The sequence below is a fragment of the Xiphophorus maculatus genome, chromosome 7 (genome assembly GCF_002775205.1).
Source record: "Xiphophorus maculatus strain JP 163 A chromosome 7, X_maculatus-5.0-male, whole genome shotgun sequence".
In the NCBI taxonomy this organism is placed as follows: Eukaryota; Metazoa; Chordata; class Actinopteri; order Cyprinodontiformes; family Poeciliidae; genus Xiphophorus; species Xiphophorus maculatus.
Genome location: NC_036449.1, coordinates 25,720,096 through 25,742,636, shown reverse-complemented (window position 1 = coordinate 25,742,636; position 22,541 = coordinate 25,720,096). Strand labels below are relative to the sequence as shown.

The window sequence follows — 22,541 nt, the reverse complement described above, 5'->3', positions numbered from 1 at the left end:
GCCAAACCTTTTTTTCTTCCCTTCTTTCTAACTCTGCATGTCTCCGTTTCCATGTTTCCATGTTGGCGTGCTATTCCTCTGGGGTTATGACAAAGCAGAACAGGGATGTGTGCCGTCTGAGGAGGAATGTGGAGCTGAATGAGGCTGTGTACCGAAACGGGATGTGAAAGTGTCGAACGAATCGTCGGCCAAAGGGGAAATTAAATCATTCCGGGTTAGGAAGGCACCTGAGGGAATAGCTCTGTTTGCTCTGACTTGTGGCTTGGAAGGGGTTTTTTTTCATTTCTTTTTTATAGATTTAGCCGTTCTCGCCGAGGTGTATGTATGAACTGGCCATTTCCAAGTATATGCATCTGCGTATACCCATGTGCTTCCTTCGAGTGGGACTCGGAACAAAGCACACAGTGTAGTTTATGTCAAAGAGTAGCAAAGCTGTCGAGGAGTGGGAAGAGGCGTGCATCTGCAGACAGGATTTTTTTTTTTTTATTGTGTCAGCAGCTTGAGATTGTTCCCAACCTCTTGGATTGACTTAACAGTGGGTTGTGGTCAGCATTTCAGAAATGATCCTGTAAACCGCGTTGGGACTGCATCGGGTCAAATGGGGTTTTGGAGAAAACTTTCTGAACACCTGTGGAACTCATTCACAGAGTATTTATCAAGCTGCAGCTATTATACCAACAAATAAAATGCTTGGATGTTGAGTGAGGTTCGCTGTAGATGTAGGCTGCCATCTGTTCCAGAATACATGAATGAAATTGCAGTAAAAGCACATTAAATAGTGTCAGAGTTGTCTGGTGGAGCTGGTAGAGAAATGAAAACATTAAGCCAGAAATGTTTTTAATCTAATTTTCTTTCTGTTTCAGTTGGACCCCATTCCTTACGAGGTGCTGCAGCAGAAACCAAATGCTAATGCTGTGCGCTCTATGGAGAAAGTCATTGAGGTTCAGAGTGAGTAGATCACTCACACCGCAGCCAACTGTACACATCTCTCATTTTATATCAATTTTTTTTAAATTAGGCTTTTCTAAATTGTAATGCCTCCAGATATCACCTATGATATTTCACTGCTGTTGAAAGTTATTCAGTCAGTTGTTTTACAGATCACAAGGGAGAAAGCAAAGCGGTGATATTATTACCACTTCCGGGTTGTAGTGAACAATAAAAAACAATTGAAGAACCAAAATTGTCATTGTTGGTGGGTTTTTTTATGCACCTCTTCTTTATAAAAGCTGATCCCTTTTTAAAAAGATTTGACATTTAAAGCTTGTTTAGCCCTCTAAGTCATTCATTTTGTGCTCCACCTGGGTCATCTGTGACAGTTTTAGCAATAGAAACTGTCACACTGTCATATAAACATAAAAAAAAATAATGTTTATATTATTTTTTATAAAAATGCATGCCAGAGAAATCACATATATTGAGTTATGCAAGTTTCATTCATTTATTACAGACCAAAAACATCAATCAATGATTACATAACATATTTTCTCCAAATTGTTTTATGAATGCTATTATTAACTTCAGTCTTCACCATAAGTAACAAATATTCTTGTATTTATTTCATTTATTTATGCTTGCCATTTTAAATGCCAGTTTTAGCAAAAACGATCTGATTCTTTCTGTATTTTTGTGAAAAATCATAACAATGGTCATTCAGCGGATACCATATTTGAGTTTTGGCAGATTTAAAAGGTGTAAAAAAATATATTCACTTAATGTAAAACAATGAAATATAGGATTTTGTCCCTTTGGCACAAAAAATGCCAAAGGGAGGAAAATATTTTACAGGTTTTTCAAATCTGTAGACACTGCACTTCACATCCAAAACCTTTTAATTTATTAAACTCATGCTCATGTTCTGCAGATCTCTTCTAGATGGACAGCTTTTGCATCCCATTTTTATTTATGTTTGTTGCAGGTAAATATTGGCGCTCTCTGCAGCGTTCTGCCTCCACCCTCGGTTGGTCGTTGAATGAAGCGCTGCAGCGTGACGTGGAGGAAGCTGAAACTGTTTCAGCCATGGCTTCGTTGTCAGTCGCTAACAAGCACATTGGAAAAAGGTCTGTGGTGTGACCTCTGTACGGTTCTCTGAGATCCCATTGCTTATGTTTGTAAAGAAATCGTTGCAATTGCATGTCACTAAAACACAGTTCAGTATTATGCATTTGCTTCCTGCAAATACATACAACTTATTTCTGTTAGATAATGTTTATAACTCTGGATAATGAGATTTAATTGTTTTAAAATTAGCTTAAGGTCATATGTTCTCTGGTTAACATGGCCAGTGCAATAAATACATGAAATAACGACCTGAAAAATAAAACCAAGTTTCATCTTGACATAAGAACATATTAAAGATTATCTTGAGAAAATAAGCATTAGATCTCATTATGTCAAGATTTGTAGATTATTAAACTGTTGTTGCAACAAGACTAGTTTAGTCTTATTAAGATTATAAGACTAGTTTTGAGATATTTTTCTCAACATAATGGGGTATTAAAAATGATTTACCTTGTTAACAGCAATACTCTCAATACAAAACAAGTTTGTGATATTGGCATGTAACAAAAAGCTATTATGGTAAAATTGGCTAGAAATGTTATAATAATGAAACTGTAGTAGCAATAACAAAAGATTTCATCTCAAAATAAAGTGATAATTAGGCAGCAAAACATACTGAAGGTCTTTATATCTTAAAATTAAGAACTAATAATACTGTAAAACTACAAAACATGCCTGAAATATGATATTAATATGAAAGATTATAAGTTCACAAAATGTTACAATGCTGTGTGTGACATTTCTCTCCTTATGGTGTTCTCTTTCTAAGGGCTGAAGAGGAGCCGATGGAAGAGGAAGCTCCCATGTAAAAAAAATAAACATGGTTAGCCTTTGACCACTAAGACCAGTGTTCAGCGCTGAATCGGTCCTCATCCTGGATTCCTAGTAGATTCCTTTGTTTCACCGTCGTTGGAAACGATCAGACCTTTTTCTCTCTGGTATGAAACCAGGAATTGACAAAAGTGGCTCTTGCAGAGGAACCAGACAGCAGAAGATGAGCTTACACCAGTTAGTTGCACACAGGGCGGTAGCATTAACCGTGTTGGACACAAGAGCCAGTTATTTTACAGTGACAGCCTCCAGTGCTTTTTAAAAACACTAAACTTGTACATTTTGACTGCCAGTCTGAACTGTACCAGACCTACAGCAGTCGTCTACTTCTAATGTTTTATTTGTTTGTTTGTTTTTTTGTGATTTATCAAAACCACCTTAGCTGTTGTTAATGTGACTCTGCACTAAAGGATGGACTCCTGCTTTTTCAAGGTGTCAGCGTGTTGAATATTCTGCATTTTTCCTACGTAAAGTTACAGAAGATTCAAGGATTCAGAGAGTAACAGATGTTTGTGCCTTGTTTTGTTTTGTTTTTTAATTAGTGGATTTTCTGTTGAGCTCCTCTTAAAGAGCTTTGCCTTAAAAATGGATTTTGGATCAAGAAATCTTCTCAGAAATTTCTGTCCTGGCAAGACAAGAGGTGCCTGCATGTTTCCGGCACATAGACTTGAGGACGTTGGCATGTTGACCTTTATTACTCTGCTACCAGCCTACTGTCTTTCCCTCCATTTCTGCTTTTTTCTCTCCCTTTGTCACATCTTTGAAGGTAGTTCTCACCCAGAAGTAAGAGATGAGTGTAAGAAGACTTAAAAGGAGAGACTGTAATGTCTTTCTTTTTTTTACCATAAAATCTAAAATCTTCTTTATTAGACAATACTGAAGCCAAAATTATCTAGCTTCTGCTGTTTACCACACACAGACTGGCAGTGACAGTTTCTACGGTAGAATTTGTGTCACTTTTTAAAGATTATCGAGGAGTGTAATTACTCTCGTCTGGGCCAATTTGTTTTTACCATCCCACCTGGGATTTTCCAGAGGGGTGATCTGGAGCTGCTGTTCCTCTCGCAGCTGGTTTAACATCTTTAGGTCCTTGTTAGAAGCACATCTGCTATCCAAATGTCAGGTGCTGTTTAGCAGGTTGGTGAACATCTCAGTCTGTCCAAATACACTGAAACTCAAGTTTTTCATCATCAATATGAAGCAGCGCACATCAGTTATGATTGTTCATTATTAAGCCTGTTGAAATATTAATTGGTTTAGATATTATGTTTCCTCCCTCTGTTTTTTATGCCTCTAAAAAGCAATGTCATGTGGTAAAATGATGTTACAAACAGATCAACTGGGATTCATGCCTTTAGTTGCTTCAAAGTTTTCTCAAATAGTAAGAAGCTGTAAAATGAACACCACTTTAAGGCCAAAATGTTTTCTTGTTTAAAAGTGATGGGGGAAAAAAGTATTCCTTCATTTATTCTGCTGGCTGCAATCTGTGGATAGACAATAAAATAGACTGCTACAGCAGAAACATTTGAAATCCAGGATTATGTTTAGTTTTAGGATCATAAATATGGAAATATTTTTAAATGATTATACTTCGCACCTTTTAATTTCGGACACCATGCTTGGTGCAACTTTTCTGTATCAGTTTTTAATCATCCATCTTTTTTTTCTCTTATCTTTTGGAAAAACTCCCTTCTGACATTTTTTTGTTTTTCTAATTCTCTGAACTGTGGTTGATCTGCTCAGGATTCCTGCCACCAACATCAACAAGCTCATTGGTTTTGTTGCTCTTCTGTGACCTTTGATGACTTTTCGTGTTCATTATTCACAGTTTTTCTCTGTTACTTTGTAAAGCTGACATACTTCACAACAGGTGAGGGTTCAAACTCTGTTTTGTAGTGGATGTTGTATGAAAACATTTCTGGGTTTATGGATTTTTTTTGGGGGGGTGGGTAGGGTGGGAATGTTGGGATACAAATGTTTCTACTTTGTAAAATGATGGATAATTGTGTATTTACTGTCTGTTTATAGTAGATTTATATATAAAAGAAAGTATATTATATATCTATACATACTGAACACTTTGATCTTGTTTAAAAAAACAACACTGATGGTTTCTATCGGTCGTATGTGCAGCCGACCCCTTTTAACGTTGTTACTGAAGCACCTTGGCTGTCTTTGGTCACTGTTAACGTTTCTAGCAGCGTTTTCTGTCTGTTTTACTCGTCTTTCACAAGTGATGATTTATCGCTTTTATTTATCTGATGGGTACCACAAACACTGTTACAGTATGCCTCACATATTCATGCACATATTTGTGTCATTCCATGTTTCTGATGCTGTATGTTTGTCTGTACTTGTAGGATTTCAATTTACCATTCTGAAATTATCAGTTAGAAATTAGTTGTTTTTTTCTGCCCCATATTTTTCCACTTTCTTGTTTTTTTTAAGCGTTAGTTTTTTTGATAGATATGAGCAGTCAGTCTTACCTGCAGAAGGCAGTGATCAGATTTTAACATTTGTAAAGTGAAGTCGATCTAAAAAGTGAAAACAAGCTCTTAAAGCTCCAGCACCTTAATGAGCCGTTTTTAAAACATATTACAACTTTAATATGATGTACAATCTGAAAATATAAGATAAAATAATATATGTTGGGGAGAAAATTACCTGTAGAAATGTGCTCACCTATAGATTAGATCATTCCAATTTATTCCGCCTCTTCATTTTTCTTATTTTAGTTTGTGCTTGTAAGTAAAATCCCTCTTCAGCTTTCGAGCTGACACCTGAACATTTTTGGTATGTAGAGTTGTTCATTCCTTCATCCACCTTGATAAAAGTCCCAGTTTTATGTGAGGAATAGTAATTCCACATCATGATGCTGTCGCCACGTCTCATTGAAGATATGGTGTTAATTTGGTGATTGTATTTTTGTGCCAAGCACATTGCAGCTCAAGTTTGCCACTAGATTCAGAGGATTTAAGCAGGTTTCAATGTTTTATTTAAGATAAAATGAATTAATAGAAATTCCCTCAGCTTCTTCAATGGTTTGTGAGTAGTCTTATTTCTGCATTTTAAATATATATTAAAAATGCAGTGAATTTTCGTTTTTTGCTCTGCTCCTGACTGATACCTTTGCAAAAATAAAAAATAGGCCATTTTGATTGCAAAATATTTAAGCAACTCTCAGAAATATCTCACCAGGACATCTGAGCTTTATTTAAAATTCATCAGATTATTTATAATTGTTGGGAATCCTGAAATTAAATTAAAAAGAATCCTGACATTAAATTAATAAGAGGTTTGGAAAGTATTAGATATGCACATTAATGTAACTATGTTGTTTTCACCCTGATAGATTTGTTGGTTTGTCTACAGTGAAACTGATCAGGAAATATCCCAAATTAAAGGTAGAACATTTTTTAAAATGATAGTTACTTTCTTTTGTTGGGATACAAAAACCTAATTGACACTTTTTAGAGCCACTAGTTATTTTTTTTGTTTTTTTTTTGATGGCACAAATCCACTTTCTTCTTGACTTAGCTGTAGACTCATCTGTATGGTTGGATTCTTTATCACTTACCCAATGAGAGAGCCGTCTGCTGTAGGACGGACACTAACTGCTCATAAACTGTCCACAGAACCCCAATGATAAAACTCTGAACTGACCCTTTAAGGTTTCTAGTGTCATCCTGAAGACTGAAGGGTAAATTTGTCCTCCTGTGTGATTCACTGATTGTTTGTAATAAGTTTTCTTTTTTTACCAGAATACTTTTAAATCACTTTTGTTGATTTTGCAGGCATTAATTTCCTTTATTTGGATTTATAGCTCTCCGGTCTAAAAGACCAAAGCAGAATATTTTTTTTGTCTTAACTAGCAAAAACCAAAAAAATTAACTGTCAGATATAATTTTTTTACAAACGTATTACCGTGGGATAAAATCTGCTGATTAGCAACATTTCAGCACAACTTCTTCTTTTTTTTGCATTTGGACTGAATGTATTTGATCTCCAGGGGCTTGAATCATGTCCGATTCTGGAAATTAAAAGCTACATGCTTAACAAGAGGAATGAAATTAATACATATTTTTATTTAACCTCTTAATAAAGTTAAATAACAGTTTAAATGTAAATAGCTTTTTATAAACTAGAAGCAGATCTGAGAGGACCTTTGCAGCAGGATGTTGGTTGACATCAGTTTTTATACGTCTCTTTACATTCCCATTTTTTAATCAAAACTCACACTGTTTTGAGCTCTTCTGTAGCTCTGGACCTGCTTATCGAGTGCATATCGAATGTATACAGAGGTGACCGAGGTCGGGCTGGGGTGAACGTGACCTCACGCTGGATCCGAGGACATCGCTGCACGCGTTGACTCACTGGAGGAGAACCTTCCCAGAACTCCTGCGGCTTTTGCTGCTGCTTTATGTTTTGGTTTCTCTAACGCAGCCAAAACTAGCGCTGTCTGTCTTCACAGTTAGTCTTAAAAACAATGTCCAGTTACCGAAAAGAAAAGGAGAAAAAAAACACGACATTCCTTTTTTATTAGTGACCATTTATTCAGAGGCTGACCTGCTTTTATTTTGACTCTAACAGCTCAGAGAACTGAGTTCATTCGGGTGGTCTCACCGAACTTCACTTCATTCTTCTTTTCTCTCTGCATGTTGTTTGTCTGCATGTCCGTCCGTCCGTCCCAGGTCACATACCAGCACTGAAGGACATTAGTACTTTCACTGTATCCAAACTGTCTGATCGCTTTTACTTCATGTTCAGGTGGACTTTGGGTGCTTTTTACCTGTAGCATATGGAGTCATCACACCTGGAGTTGTAGAGTCAGTATCTAACCTTAGATTTGATTGTATTTATGTAGAAGCTGTTCCAGTGGGGCGCTTTGTAAACCGCAGCAACAGAAGGAGGCTTTGTTATAAATCTGTGTAAGATGTGACATTCAGAGGACATTTTTATCCTTTTTAGTGCACTTTGGTGATGATTAGGGTCTTTGTCACATCTGGACGTTTTTAAAGCTCCTTGTTACAGTCGTCCATTCCACTAAGAAACAAATCAAAAAGCCAGTTTTCTGTACATGACCACTGTGCTTCAAAAACAAGCTGTTCCAGGTTTACATATGTATAAAATGCATACTCTTTGTTTTTTTATTATTATTATTGGTTATGTTTTTGACTTGTTCTGCCGTTGTTACAGAAATAGTACATTTTTCTGGGAAAACCTTTACTCTAAAAAATTGTCTTTGACATGTATAATATAAAAGTATTCTTTTTGGACAAAGAAAACAGACTGTATTGTGTGTGTCTTTTTCTTTAAGTGATAGTTTAAAATGTGAACATCCTGAGGAACATTCATCTCTTACACCCACATTTAAATTTTTCAGATGTCAAAGATAACCTTGGTAAATAGAAAATGCAGTTGCAAATTGTTTTCTTTAAAAGAAAAAAATCCCTGCTCCCTTTCTCTCTGTCTATTTCCCAACTGATTAATATAAACACAGACCACTAGCACTTCAAAATTCAAGAAAAAAAAACAAAACACTTGAAGCCAATCTGGCCTTCTATAAAAAAAAACAAATTGCCCCCCAAACGTCCATTGGCAGCAACAACTGACAATCAGCATTTGTGAAAACTGTTGAGCGCACTATTACATCTCTTAGAGGAATTGTGGCCACTCTTGTTTGTATTTTTCTTTTCTTTTTTTTGTACAGCTGTTCATACTGTCTTCAAGTCCATCCTTGACATTTGTTTTGTTGATCTATTTTGCATTCTTTTCAGTATTCATATTGGGATCAAATGGCTTCCTAAAGGCACAGGTTTGTTTTAAAAAATAAAAATTTAAATCAATTCAAAGGAAGATATTTGAATTTCTGGATGAATAAGCTTCACTTTTCTGTTTCTTACTCTCTTTCAGGTTCTTCTCCCAACTATTATTCTCATGTGAATTCTTAGTAAACAGATTTAATTTCTCCACCGCAAAAAGCTTAGATGATGTTGCAACTCTTAAAGCAAAGATTATTTTTGGTACACCAAAATCACTCGGGAAATATTTAGAAAGGAAGGAAACTTAAAAGATTTTTTTCACCAAGCTGAAGGGAAGTGGTGCAAGTCCAAACAGCCTCCCGCCTACACAACTTATTGTGTCGTTTCCTTCAGTGGTTATTGGTGTAGCGCCACCACATGGGAGGAGGGGGAACAGTTATTTTTAAAGAGTTTGGTTTATTTGACACAACAGCTGAAAATGTAACAAATGTTGCAATTTTAGTCCCCAATCAAACTGAGTCTACTGGATTATCAGGTGTGAAAACACCTGAACTCTTTTGATCTGAAGCTTGATGAGAAGAAATGTAGTTTTTGAGTTTAACTAATTGTATAAAACTGCTTCCCCCTGTGAGACCTATAAACTGTTGTTTACATATAAAACAGAATATTTCTCCAGTAGGAATAATTATTGGCAACACAGTAGCTGTGAACAGGATCAGCCCCACATTTGGAGAGGTCAGAGGTCAGAGCTGGTGTCCAAATAAACAGCAGTGAACCCCTGTTGGTGGCGGAGCTGACGCTGAGACAACAGCCGAAAAGCAAACAAAACCAATCCAGCCCTCCTTCCCCTCAAATAAACACATTCCTCTGCTTTCAGTCAAACGCTGAATTTAGTGCGTAACCGTGTAAATAAGGCCGCTGCTGACTTTTGGTTGTTTTGTCACAATCTCCGTAAATCACAAAGATTTGAGACACCAACGCAGCGTTGAAGGCAAACGAGGAAGAGCACGTCTCGAGGTCTTCGGGTGAAAAAGGTTAAATGGAGACCTTAGGGATAATATTTACCGTCCGGGAGAGACTGCAGAGCTCTGGGGACAGTAAAGCTAGGTATGTGCTCTTTTTATGGTTCCTCTGTGGCTGCAGATGCTCTAACAACAGTGAGGTGACACACAGACTGCTCACCATAGGCTCCCCAAACCTGCGCCCCCAGTTAGCTCGGGTCAGAGAAGAGGTGGAGGCGTCTTGTTCGGAAATTCAACGGGCAAAAATGGCTGCCTCATTCCCCACAACAAAAAGGCATATCTATTTTATCTCTGCTCTGACCGCAGTGACATTATGGTTTGTGGCGGCGCTGCTCATCCTCCTGCAGCGTCAGTCGCTATCAGTTAGCTCTGTTATTACGTGGCCGCTCGGGCGCAGGGAAAAGGCCTCCATCCCCCAGATGTGCTCATCACCACACGTCTTAATTGCAAGTTGGAGTAAATCCCTAACGGGCTCGTGGGGCTTCGGCCAGCTGCGTGAATGACAAGCCAAAGTAATTATAGAAGAGTTATTAGGATCAAATTCGGATCATCAACACTCGTAAACAGATTCTTTCAAGGAGAGATTTTTCTAGACAAGAAGGGAATAAAAACTGTTGGATTTGAATTTTCAACACTAACTCGGACTCAAGAACAAATTTTAGCCATTTGCTCTAGCCAAATTTTTTATTCTGAATCTGGTTCAGTGGAACGGCCGGGAAGACTTTGCTATTTTTCCTTCAGTCCAACTTGAACGTTTGATGCACAGTAGCAGTGAGCTGGGCTAAGCTTGCTCATCTTGCTGCTATGGGTGTTCAGCCTGCAGTTCGATTTAACATCTACACAGCTTTGGAAAGTCTTCACACATCCACTATTCCTTCATATTTACCTTCCACTTCCACTCTATTTTAATCTAAGGTGGTCTTGATTGATGCTTCTTCAGACTTTCTTCAATGACTCTGACTGCTTTCTTACTTACATTTAGTACAGCACATGACCATAACTCAGTCAGCTGTACGGGAAAAGATATTGCACAACTGTAAAACCTAACAAGATGTGGCTTTAGACTCGGACAGACAAACCAGGAAAAGAGCATAAATGAGGCTCATATGGAGTCTTGGTAGTGCAAAGATCCATATGTCAAGTGGAAGAATATGTACAACAAATACTTGTACTGTGAGTTCTAAGTAATAATAGCCCTAATAACTGAGTACTGTTAGGTTTTAATTACCAATCTAGGGGTGAATTCACACAACAACCTAAGATGCTCTCTAGTAAAAACAAGCTTTTTTTTCCAACTTCCAATGACCAAAATCAAGATCATTTTGTCAAACCAGATTTCCCACCTTGTTTACTGTAACACATTATTTTCTGGGGTTAGTCTGGCCTTCACCCAGGGGTGTTTGGGTTTTTGCAGAGTCAGACTTCCCAGTGTTCCCCTCACTTCTTTTAACTTTGTTAGAAGAATCATCTTTTTTCCCTGGCATTGTTCTTTTGTATGAGTTGCTTAACATGGTTTGTATCTATTTTGACTTTGGCTATTTTTACTTATTCTCTGGATGTGCAGCACTTTGGGGAACCATTTGTTGTTTTTGAATGTGCTTTTAAAATAAATTAAATTGAATAGGGTTAGTTGGGTACACCACAAATCTGGCCTTTATTGACAGACTGTCATAAAAAGTAACGTTTACAATCTACCACCAGAGGACATGTAGAAGAAGCTGCTCTGAATAAAACTTTCTGGCCTGCATACAACAAAAAGTGTGTGGCAGAAAACAAGATGGTGGTGGTTTCATCATGCAGGGGGGATGTGGTTCTTCAGTAGGACCGAGGAAGCTATAGTTGTTTGAAAGATTAAGGAGCTAAATGCAGGGAAATTATGGAAGAAAACCTGCTAAAGGCTGCTAAGTCTTCAGACAGGGCTGAAGGTTGACTTTCCAGCAGGACAAATCCAGATCTGTATCTGTTTAAAAGTTTGTGGAAAGACTTGAAAAATTAATGTTCATTCAGACCAGCTGAGCTTGAGCTATTTTGCAAACCAGTATCAGTATAATTGTCCAGCTCTGCATGTGGAAAGTAGGCAGAGAAATTTCAGTATTAAGGGAAACAAATGCATGCCACACTTTTTAGATTTTTTTTTTACTTGAAAAAAAATAACAACAAAAAACTTCCACTTCAGATATGCACTACCTTGCGTTGTTCTCTCACTGAAAACAAAAATACATTGAAGCTTTTTGTCGTAATGTACTTAATGTCAGATTTTAGGGATGTCAACTTTTTGAAATACATTTTTATATGACATCGGCATTTCTGGCCTTTTCATTTGTGCTTCTCTTTTACATTTTTCTTTTTTTCAGCAGAATTTGATTAATGCTCTCAGAGCCAGGTGTTGTACTAGAAATGAGTTTAAAAAAAACTCTGAAAGACTATTGACTTTTAAATACCTAATGGACAGCCTGACTTTTGAAAAGTACTAAGGAAACTTAGGTGGGTTTGAAATTTTCATATGTTCCTTTTAATTGGAAAGCACTTGATGTTTTGTATTCTCTCTTGCTCTCTTGAGCTTTTAATGCTGGAAGGACTAACCCTTGTCTCATGGACACTGAAAGACGGTGAATCTCAGCTCCTTACAGATGCAAAAGATGAAAAAGGTAAGTATGAAAGTAACGCCTTCTATTAGGTTAATCACATCCTGCACCACTTTCAAATGTCAGAGTATTTTCAGTGACATTAAAGGTCTTATCTAAATGCTGCATGTTTCAAGCTCTACCACTAGGAGGCTTTCAGTAGAAGACTGGAACTGGAAACTTCCTTCCGACTTTAGCTGAACCGCCCAGCTGTGTCAACCCTTTGCATTTGATCTGATTCTGACAGCTCTGCCCATCTGCTGGATCAATAATTCAGCAGCTACCTGAATCCGCCTGGCTCCTTTCTCCCACGAGGGAGGTGAAGCCTTCAGATTCCTGGATTGGCGTGACCTGGGAACCTCTGGTGACCCCTGCAGTCATCACTTGTGTTAATGACCTGCAGTGGAAGACGAAGGGAAAGTCAGCCTGTTACTTTATAAACAGACGCCTTCCCTTATATTCTCACCTGGGCTAAAGTTCTGCCTCACTAGTGGCAAATACTCTGGCTTGCATTTTCTTTTATTCTACCACTAACTTTTGCATCAGAATGGGATTTGTCCCGCAGGATCATCAAAACACTGCATGCATCTGAGAGACTGACCACAGGTTAGTCAGATTTCTTGTATATTCTGTGTTGTTCTCCTGTCAAACAGTGAAGACTTGGGAAGGTTTTGAGTCGTAAACGTTTTCCAGCTGGCCTTCCTTCATTTGATCCATTCTTTCCAGCTGCATTTATTTCTTCGGCCACATCACTGCAACGTAAGTCACATGCTCTCTGTTTGTGAGCGCTGTCATCTCATCACGTCAGTGTTGGTCTTTGATTCAACAGAAAACATTAAAATGATTAATTTATTAATTACTGAAGCAGATAAAGGATTTTGCTTTTCTGCTATCTCCAAATAATAAAATGCAGTCTCGTATAGAGATATTAGAAATACACATCATTATGTGTCACTCAGATAGAAAAAGAAATATTGCTCTCTTCATTCACATTCTTTACAGCTATATAATCCGACCCAGTCGCCTAAAGAATCCCCAGATGAGGCCTTAAGATGAAAGGATGACTTTGTATTATAGCATTCAGTGATTTCATAGAGTCAGCTTCAAAAGGCGGGGGTGATGTGAAAATAGCAGATGTTCTCTTGGGAGAGCATAAAGATATAGATCAGATCTCTGCACGAGCGGAGGGTAAATGCCGATTCTCTCTCAGTTTCTTGCAGTTTTTTCTCACTTTCTCAGCATTTCAGTTCATCAACAAGAATGTTTGCATGAATAATGAGCACAATGAAGAATCATAAAGGGCCACAATCGACATGAGACTTGATCAATTAGCTGGACTAATGCTAAATAATATTTGCAGCATTTGTTTATCAGCAGCTCTCTTAAAGTTTGAGTTTGAGCTTTGACTAGGACTCCGCAACATCTTGATTATTTTATTTTTAAGAGATTCTACTATAAATTGTTGGTTTGTTTGGGTTGTTATCCTGTTGATGGCCTACTTTGTTTGACAGGTCCACATTTTACTGTAGAATTCTTGGGTAAATACAGGAGTACAAGTCTGCTTTTGCAAGTGAAAGACGCTCCAGTCCTGTTTGAAAACAAACCACCCATGTCATCACTCTTCCACCATCATGCTTTACAGGTGATTTGCTGTGTTTTGTTTTGTGCATTCTTTCAATTTCAATGGACATTTTTCAGGATTCCTTTAGTTTGTAAAGAAAACCTGAACTGTTTGGCTGAACGTTCAGCTGTCCCTCCAAAGAACTTATAGATAATTACACAACACCAACATCTCTTCCACAAATCTGACAGGATAATAGTTCTTACAATACAAAAATTGAATTTATTTTGAATTGCCTAAAATCCACACAGGCTCATGAGAAAATCAGAAATGTATTAACAAATCAAAAGCGTAACAATCAAATTCTATTAAGAACCTCCATCAAACTACAGGTTCTTCTATGTCATTTCCTCAGGTCGAGCTACAGGTTGCTTTTCCGGAAATTATAAGCTTCTTTCTGGAGCATGATAGATTATATTATTATCAATTATATCATGTCAAAAAGATAAAGAGTTGCAAAGGTCCATCAACCTGTATTGTCAGTTGCGGAAAGAACCCAGTCAGTTGCAGAAGTTGTTTAAAGAAACCCTGTAAGTTTTGGAAAGAAATCTATAACTAAAAATAAGCAAACTGTAAGTTCAGAGGAACTGCTGCAAAATTGAGAAAAGCACCGTGTAGGTTCTGAGGACGTACCTATAGGTTCTAGAAGAGTTCCCTGTAAATCCCAGGAAAGAAAATTATGGAAGGCTTTAAAATTCTGAAAAATAGACTATAACATTCTGAAATTCACCTTTTAAGCTCCAGGTAAGAACACACTGTCTATTTCTCCTCAATCTTTTTTATGATTGTGGCATTTGTAGTCATAGATTCTTGAAAACATGATTCCCCCAGAACAAACAAAAAAGGAAAATAACGAGGTGCTCGACACTTCAGGTCAACCTGAAGCCTGCGTGTCTCGGGCTTTGTGTGCTGGAGCAATCGCAGCCAGCACAGCTGACTCTTGGCTCTGCCAGCACGGCACACTAACAGCGTTTCCTCAGGCTCACATCACCCTCCAAAGTGGTGGAAGGTTAACCTTTGGGTTTTTTTTTTTTTTCACTGAACCAAACGAACACAGAGTACCATCGGTGACACACAGAGCGTAAACCTTTACTTTATTCCCCCGTTTTTACTGCAAATTAAAGTTTTGTAGCTTTTTCCGTCTGATTTTACGGGAAACATCTGGATCTCCCGCACCACTGGAGCACTGGCCCCAGGGTGAGCTGCTCAGCTGTGCGGGCCCGGGATAATGAGCAGGTATCAAACGGGCTCCTACGGATGAAGCCGGCCTTGGTAGGAAGGGCTGCCTGGCACCGTCAGAGACCACCAAGCTGAGAGTGATTGCACACTGTTGCGTCTGTTTTTAACAAGCTATTGTGAATGATTTCATTGATAATTTTCTTCTTCCAGCTTCAACTGTAGTAGGAAATGCAGAAAAAAATCACTTCCTATTTCTGAGGAAATCCCTTTTTTTTAAGTGAAAGAGCTTGACCACATCTTCATGCATAATATTTGGACACTTGGAAACTCCTGCTCCTACACACTCAAATATATCACTGATAAATTTGTAAATAATGTGAGTAAAGGGCACATATGGCCAATAAGGAGCCCAAGAACCAAAAGAGGCCCCCGTTACCATGACAATCTGCAATGCAAATAAAAAAATCGCACAATAAATCAGAGAAGCCCTCCATTTCAGACCGCGTCTCGGAATAATAAAGCAAGAATGTCAGACTCGAGTTCTAGGACATACTAAAGTTTAAATGAGCTGACCATTAATGGAGAAAAACTGCAAAACGTCTGATCACAAGCAAATAAATTCAGGTGTGCTGGAGCAGCACTGGAGTCTTTTCAGCTGTGAGGCTGTGGAGCCAGAAATGCCCCCAAATGACTGACTGCAGAGCAGAGTGCATGAGCACAACATCACTCTGCTCTGTGCAGCATGCAGCTTATTTCAGCAAGTATTCTCTTCATTATTATTCCCTTAATCACTGGACAAGGTCCCATATCATCTTTACATAATGTACTTTGATATATATTTATGTTTATATATATATATATATCCTTCTCTGCAGTGGGATACATTAAGTGGGATACGTCATTTATTGTCTGCTCCTTAGAGATCAAAATCAACTGATTTTAATTTTCATAAGCAGGATTCAGTTTCACTTCATCCTATTGGATCGGAAAGACATGCATTGGAATGGTTTCAGCTGCACTGGCAAACTGGAGGTGAACTGGACCTGTTGGTGAACTCCCCTGAGGTGACATCTGTTGTGACTTGGCGCTGTTGCATAAACTGAACTGAACTGAGCAGAAATATTCAAACATCTGAAATCTGAAGGACAGAGTCTGACATCGCAAGAGAGACTTGGACTCTAAATGTTGCCGTTTTGACCAGCAGCTGATACTAATAACATGTCAGATGCTGTCGATCTGCCAAGAGATTAATGTGTTTAAGTTGTTCTACAGAGCCACTTTGAACCCTAGCTTACTTATTTATGCTGTGGAGATGCATTTGGAAAAAAGAAAATTGTCAAACCTGCAGAATATATTTCTATATTTTACAGCAGTAGTTTGGCATACCGCTGTCAAAAAAAATAAAATAAATAAAAATTAAAATAACAGTTTAATGTGTAGTTCATGGAAAATTTTAATTATTTAAGTGTTGTTAGATATCAGCATTCTCACAAAAGCAGCAGGTGGGAAAAGTTTGGTGTGTCCACTCTGGGGCTAAAACACATTTAGGTCCCAGCTGGACAATAAATGATTTCAAAGCAGCATTATTAATGTATTTAATTCCCAAATGATCTCATACTACAGCTTCAGTGTGTGTGAGATAGGAGTTTTATTTTTGCTTCAGTCCCAGAGCGTCGTTTAGCTCCGACAGTCCCTGAAAGCAGCAACCCATCGTTCACAATGAGCTCCTGTTTTACGCTCAGATTGTATCACCACGTCTGGGAAAGCTGGATGTAAACAGCTGAACGTTTTAAACTCAAAAGAATTTATTCAGTCGTAATTTTGAGGTCTTTTATTTATTTTTCTTTTTTTTTTTAACTTTAGGCGGAGTTATTGTCCTTATCTGCGGTCGAAGGAGTCGCAGTTTAAACACTGATTGCCTGGTTTTAAAAGCGCACAAACACTTTATGTGGCTGAACTTTATTTCCTGCGCTCTTAATGAAGCTGGATCTTTATGGGCTCTGTTTTTCTTTTTCTTTTTTTTTTTTTGCGGGGTTTTCTTTCCATAACAAGCGCAGAGGGGAGGGGAAAGGGCAACTTCTCACACCCAACACACAGAGGGAAAAATCCCTTCAACGAGAGCCAGTTCTACTTTCTTATTCAAACTTATTAAACCGAACATTTTAATGAGTTTTTAAGTATATGTGAAAAAACACAGAAGTACATTTTTTTTGTTGTTGTTTAGAAAAAATACCCGTTTAATAAATAAGCAAAAACAACAGTGGAAACTGGACGGAACTTAGAAGGAAGTCGTTGGAATAAACCCCATGCAGCGAAAAGACTCCGAATTGCATTGGTCCCTTTACAGGATATAGTTACACAAATATGTACAATATGCTTTCATATATCTATATATAAATTCAGAATCTGGCTTAAAGTCTTTGAAAAACAAAATAAATCTCCATGTTTTTTTGTTTTTTTAAAGGAAGGCTTTAGTGAGAGTTCAGGCCGTAAATGCGCACAGCTGGCGGATCTGTGTTGGCCCGCTGCGCACTTTGCAACGTTCTATCCTCCGCGGTGTGATGAATCTGCGTCCACACACACTCACACACACCCAATTCGTGGGCCACATCACGCCTCTGCTCCATCCTTGGCCTGTGAGGTCAATCAGTTCTTCAATAATCTCTTTTACATCATTCGGAAGCAAACAGTCTGAAACAGAAAAAAAAAAAAGAACAGAGAAATTCTCATTAAGGCGCACTGAAATACACACAATCTGAATTCTGAGAGAAAGCGGGAAGTCCTTAATGAATCAATTATGAACCCCTGAACTGAGTAAAACCATATGGGCTGTTTTTTTATGTGACTGGTCCAGCTGCAAATTTATTAGAAGGCACCTGAGGCACAATCCTAAAACAATAGAAAGCAGTTCCTGCGGGGGTTTTAATGGCCTCACTCAAATAATATGCAAATGCGCTCAGAGATCTTTCTTCTGAAGAGAACAACCTGACTGATTTGATTTTTATTGTTTGAACCCAACAAATGATACTTACGAAAAATAATGTTTTATGTTTCACTTAAAATATATTATTATTATTGAATTTGAAAGGTTAGCTAAATGGCAGGATTCAAATAAAATCCGCCTGTAAAACATATATTTTACTGTTATCTGATATGATCATCACATGTGATTTTAGGCTAATGCGCAGCTCATGCGACACCTTTTCATCCTTAACACGAGCAAAAGTTGTAAATAGGCCTTTAGATTATATTCCCTTCGGTCTAAAATGAAATGTTAAAGTGGAAGGTGAAAAGACGTTTAACCACGTTCATAATTGATGTCTAAATGTGTCGAAAAAGTTAATGTCTTTATTAAGACCCAATTTTTTTGTCTTCACATGGCCTAAAATATTTTCAACTATTTTTGCCTGACCGGCCAACCTTAACAACCATAATAAGAAGTCAACGAACGACTATTTGTGGGACAATTAAAACATTTCCTAAAATGTCACTACAGCAAAGTGTACGAACAGATAAGTTTAAGTTTGGTTAAAAGGGAACAACCAGAACATAAACCAACAAGGCTGCAAATCTACATTTTAAAAAGTCCTCTGTAACCGCAGACTGACTGCTCGTTAATGCGTTCCTCTGTTTTTATTGTCTTGCACCGGCTTGAACTTTTCATGTCCAGCCGAGCTGCCCATTCCTGCGGTCTGCGCGCAGGAAAAGCCTCTATTGCGGATATAAATTAGCCGTGATGGCACCACAGCTGCTGCTCTCCTTTCTCGGCGCACTCCTGCATTTCAAATCCCCTCCCTCCCCTTTATCACCCATGTCAAGAAGAGAAGTACAAGTTTCAGGTTTATCGTGATTTCCTGCTGGAAACAGGACGCATAGCACCTTCACTATCTAGATGTCTGACCTGGATGCTCAGTGAAGATCAGAAGCTGCAGCATTCAGATGCAGACCCGTTACAAGATGCCAGTGCCGGTCAAAGGTTGTGTGGGGCCCTGAGCACAATTTGATTTTGGGGGAAGTCCTTCACCCACCAAGCACCACAAAACCGCTGATTTCATATTCATAGTTTGTGTGTTTCACATTGAAGGCAATATATCTTATAGTTAAGTAATGTTCATCAGTCACATTGTCCACTAAAGTTATTTATCTTACTAATCAGTACACTAAACTGGTAGCTTATTATTATTATTATTATTATTATTATTATTATTATTATTATTATTATTATTATTATTATTATTATTTATTGAAATCTTATTAGGAGTTTGTTAAAAAATTCTCAAAATAAATAATAATAATAAAAAAACATACAGAAAGAGCAGCACTGCTGTTTTTTCTAACATGTTCATTGTATTTCCCACCAATGAACACTGACCATGAATTTTAACAGCCTTTTCTCTGTATTTTTGTTTTTTAAAGAGACAGCCGTCAAATAGACAGAGATGTTATTAAGTGTAGCTGCGTTTGAGTGGAGATAATTCAATCCAAATGGATGGATGGATGGATGATAGGATGAATATTACCTTTGAATATCTATATATTCATTACTTTCATATGTGATGTATGATCACATCTCCATATTTTAAATTTTAAATCAAAACACTGAACTTGATGAATTTTTCATTACTCTCATTGCTGTTTGTTTGTTTGTTTGTTTCAGTCATATTTTCTATTAATAGATTTATTCATTACTTTATACCGAATTTTAATTTTGTATCATAAATTAATCATTTTTGTGTTTAGTAATTCACTTCCTGTTTCTCATATTCATACATTTCGATTGAAACACAAGCATTTTAAAACACTTTCATGTTTTCCAGACCTCTTAATTTCTAGTTAAAAGTAATTAAAAATAAAATACAATTAAAAAAACACGAACTAAATGAAGAAATATTTTCCTTTTGCTATTCAAAGATTTCTGCAAATCCTAATGAATTTAATACAGATTTTCTTTTTAAGTGACCTGAAGTCCCAACCTGCTACTTGCTTCTCTATGCACAAAATCAAATTATGAGGGGTAGAATATCTATCAGACTGTTTTGAAAATCATAACAATGAGCTGCTTTTTAAAATCTGAGTGAATTTAAACAAATGTGCGCTTTTGAATGTGAGAAGGCCTGCTGGGGACCCAGGAAGTTTGGAGGCCCTAAGTTGCTGCTTAGCTCGATTCTGCCTCGGGCCGGATCTACAAATCCCCAATTAGAAACTCTGGCAGCTCAAAGATTCATCGGAACAAATCCTAAAGTTCTTTTTAATCCACCCCACAATTTCTTTTAATATCTACTGTCAGCTGGATGCGTGCGTCTGAGCATATTTTAGTGAAAAATATGGATGAAAATGATAGAAACGATTACATTTGGAGCAATAAGCTGAACGCTCGCAGGTCTCAGTGTACCCACCGCTTTGGCATTGTGTTTGTCTCTGACTGCTAGTGGGATGCTGACATGGACCAGGCGCCCTCCATCCTCCACACCGAGAACGCGTAACTGAGTCTCTCGTGCGCTACGTAGCTGCAGCTGGACATCTTGCTGTCCATCTCGTCGCTCTGCAGCACCTGGCACAGGAAGTCTATGTACCTGGAGGCCAGCTTCAGAGTCTGGATCTTGCTCAGTTTGTCCGACGGCAGCGTGGGGATAATTTTGCGCAGAGACGCGAAGGCCTCGTTCAGAGACTGAGTCCGCTGGCGCTCCCGCACGTTCGCCAGGACCCGCTGGTTCTGCAGCTCCTCGTACGACTGGCTGCTGCTCGGGCTGGGCTTCTTGCCCCGCTTCACCGGCCCGGGACCGGGGCTGCTCCCGCTGCTGTCCTCTCCGGACTTCTTGCTGTGCCTCCTCTTCCTGGAGAAGCGCTTCTGCTGCCGCTCCGGCTCCTCCTCGCTCGTCACCAGACTATCCACAGGGGAGACCGGGGAGCTGGAGCCCTCTTCCATTTCTTTCTTGAAGAAATGTAGAGACAGGGAGGAAAAAACGGTGTCCACCTTCGAAGCCGTGGTTACAGGATAAATGTAAATCCTTAGAAAGGAGGAGAAGAACTTTTAGAGATGCTCTCCTAACACGCCGAAGCTCACTCTGGCGGCAGGCCCGCGTCTACTCTCGCAGAAAGTTTTTTTTTTTTGTTCTAAAAAAATGTTTTTTGGAAATTTTGTCCCAACTTCAGATGCTAAATAGTTTTGAGGGTGGAAGGGGAGGGGTTTGGTGGGCGGAGGCGGAGGGTGAGTCCTGGGTGCGCCTCTCTCCGATGAGCAGGAGGCTGCGGTGGTTTTATGTATCTGGAGATTATTCACTGTCACAAGCTAAAGACCCTCCTGCTCTTATTTAATTAGTTTATCCTCAGCAATAAAACAGAACTGATATTTTCTTGTTCTTTTCAAATCCCACAATAAACCAAAATAGATTAAAAAGCGATGCATTAAATTATTCCGCTATCTAAAGTGATATTCTTTGAAAAATATATCAAATATGAATCCTTAATTTTATTTTATTGCACCTAGTTTCTTTATAAGATTTTATTAAAAAATCCTCCATGAATACCACTGGCTGGTAACGATGTGTTTTAGTCGGAGGGTGCGCACCTTGGAGAGCGATTTACGCGCGGGTTCTGGGGAAAAGCACCCAGCTTAAAATTCAAGTCAAATCGCTTGTGTGGGCTTTCACAGATCCTAAAGCGATAAAGGGAAACAGGATGGAGGATTTTTTCACCAAGCAGCCCGCTCTCTCCAGTGTGCGCGCCACGCTTCCAGACTCTCCCTTCACCCGCGTCCTGCGTCGTCTATCCACGCAGAAAAACGCAGCGCGCATGTGGCTCACATTAAAACATCTGAAGAATCTCAGCACGTGTTTTCCAGGTTTTATCACATCAGCTGACTGCACCTGTTTTGATTTGAACCCTAACTTGCTCAGTGGCGTGAAGGTGAAAAAACGTAATAAATGTATCTCCTCCTGGTTCCACGGAAATGTTTAGACAAATACATTTGATTTGAATTCATTCGTTGAAAAATAAAAAAAAATATCCCACATTAAGAATGAAGTGCTTTGATAAAATAAAATCACTAACCGCTCCTGTTCAACATTCAGCTAAGGCATTTTGTTATTTTATTAAATGTTGAACAAAGACCTTTTGATAACTCATTCAAAACTTCTTGTTTTCCGAGGGAGGCCTGTTTCTTTAAGTAACTCTTCAAAATGGGAAATACAAGAGAACATGATATTCAAGTAAGATGATTTCTGATCTTGGTGAGTTATGGCACAGTTACAAGAAAACAACTGGTTACCTAAACCTAAAAAGAAGTTAATTTTATGTTGTTTTTCCTCTTGCCTACCATCACAACCATAAACAGGAGTTCACCTCATCTCTAATCAACAAGTGTTTCTAAGAAAAAGTAATGTATGAGTTGAACTTCATTGTTTTCTCCTTAAAGAAAGGTTATTACCTGCAAATAAATTAA

The 22,541-nt window shown here is 38.3% G+C and overlaps 2 protein-coding genes across 4 annotated transcripts in view; one reads left to right on the top strand and one right to left on the bottom strand.

Annotated features, from left to right (window-relative positions):
* The window catches only part of LOC102216491 (histone deacetylase 4), a 118,823-nt gene extending 115,933 nt beyond the window's left edge, over nt 1-2,890 (top strand). For all 3 annotated transcript variants that reach the window (XM_023336813.1, XM_023336814.1, XM_023336815.1), the window contains 3 exons: nt 864-948; nt 1,919-2,060; nt 2,831-2,890. In XM_023336813.1, coding sequence (XP_023192581.1) covers nt 864-948; nt 1,919-2,060; nt 2,831-2,870 — 267 coding nt within the window. In that variant the 3' untranslated portion in view covers nt 2,871-2,890. The remainder of the gene's footprint in view (nt 1-863; nt 949-1,918; nt 2,061-2,830) is intronic.
* Nucleotides 2,891-17,553: 14,663 nt separating this feature from the next.
* On the bottom strand, nt 17,554-21,274 carry LOC102233496 (twist-related protein 2). The gene is made up of 2 exons (XM_005801241.2): nt 20,497-21,274; nt 17,554-17,791 (listed from the first exon to the last, which is right to left on the bottom strand). Exon 1 carries the CDS (start codon nt 21,024-21,026, stop codon nt 20,526-20,528), a length of 501 nt encoding a protein of 166 aa, XP_005801298.1. The 5' UTR covers nt 21,027-21,274; the 3' UTR covers nt 17,554-17,791; nt 20,497-20,525.
* Between the last annotated feature and the right edge of the window lie 1,267 nt (nt 21,275-22,541).

What these genes read in the sequence shown, in the direction of transcription:
- LOC102233496 (XM_005801241.2), bottom strand. Translation starts at nt 21,026, where the DNA reads ATGGAAGAGGGCTCCAGCTCCCCGGTCTCCCCTGTGGATAGTCTGGTG.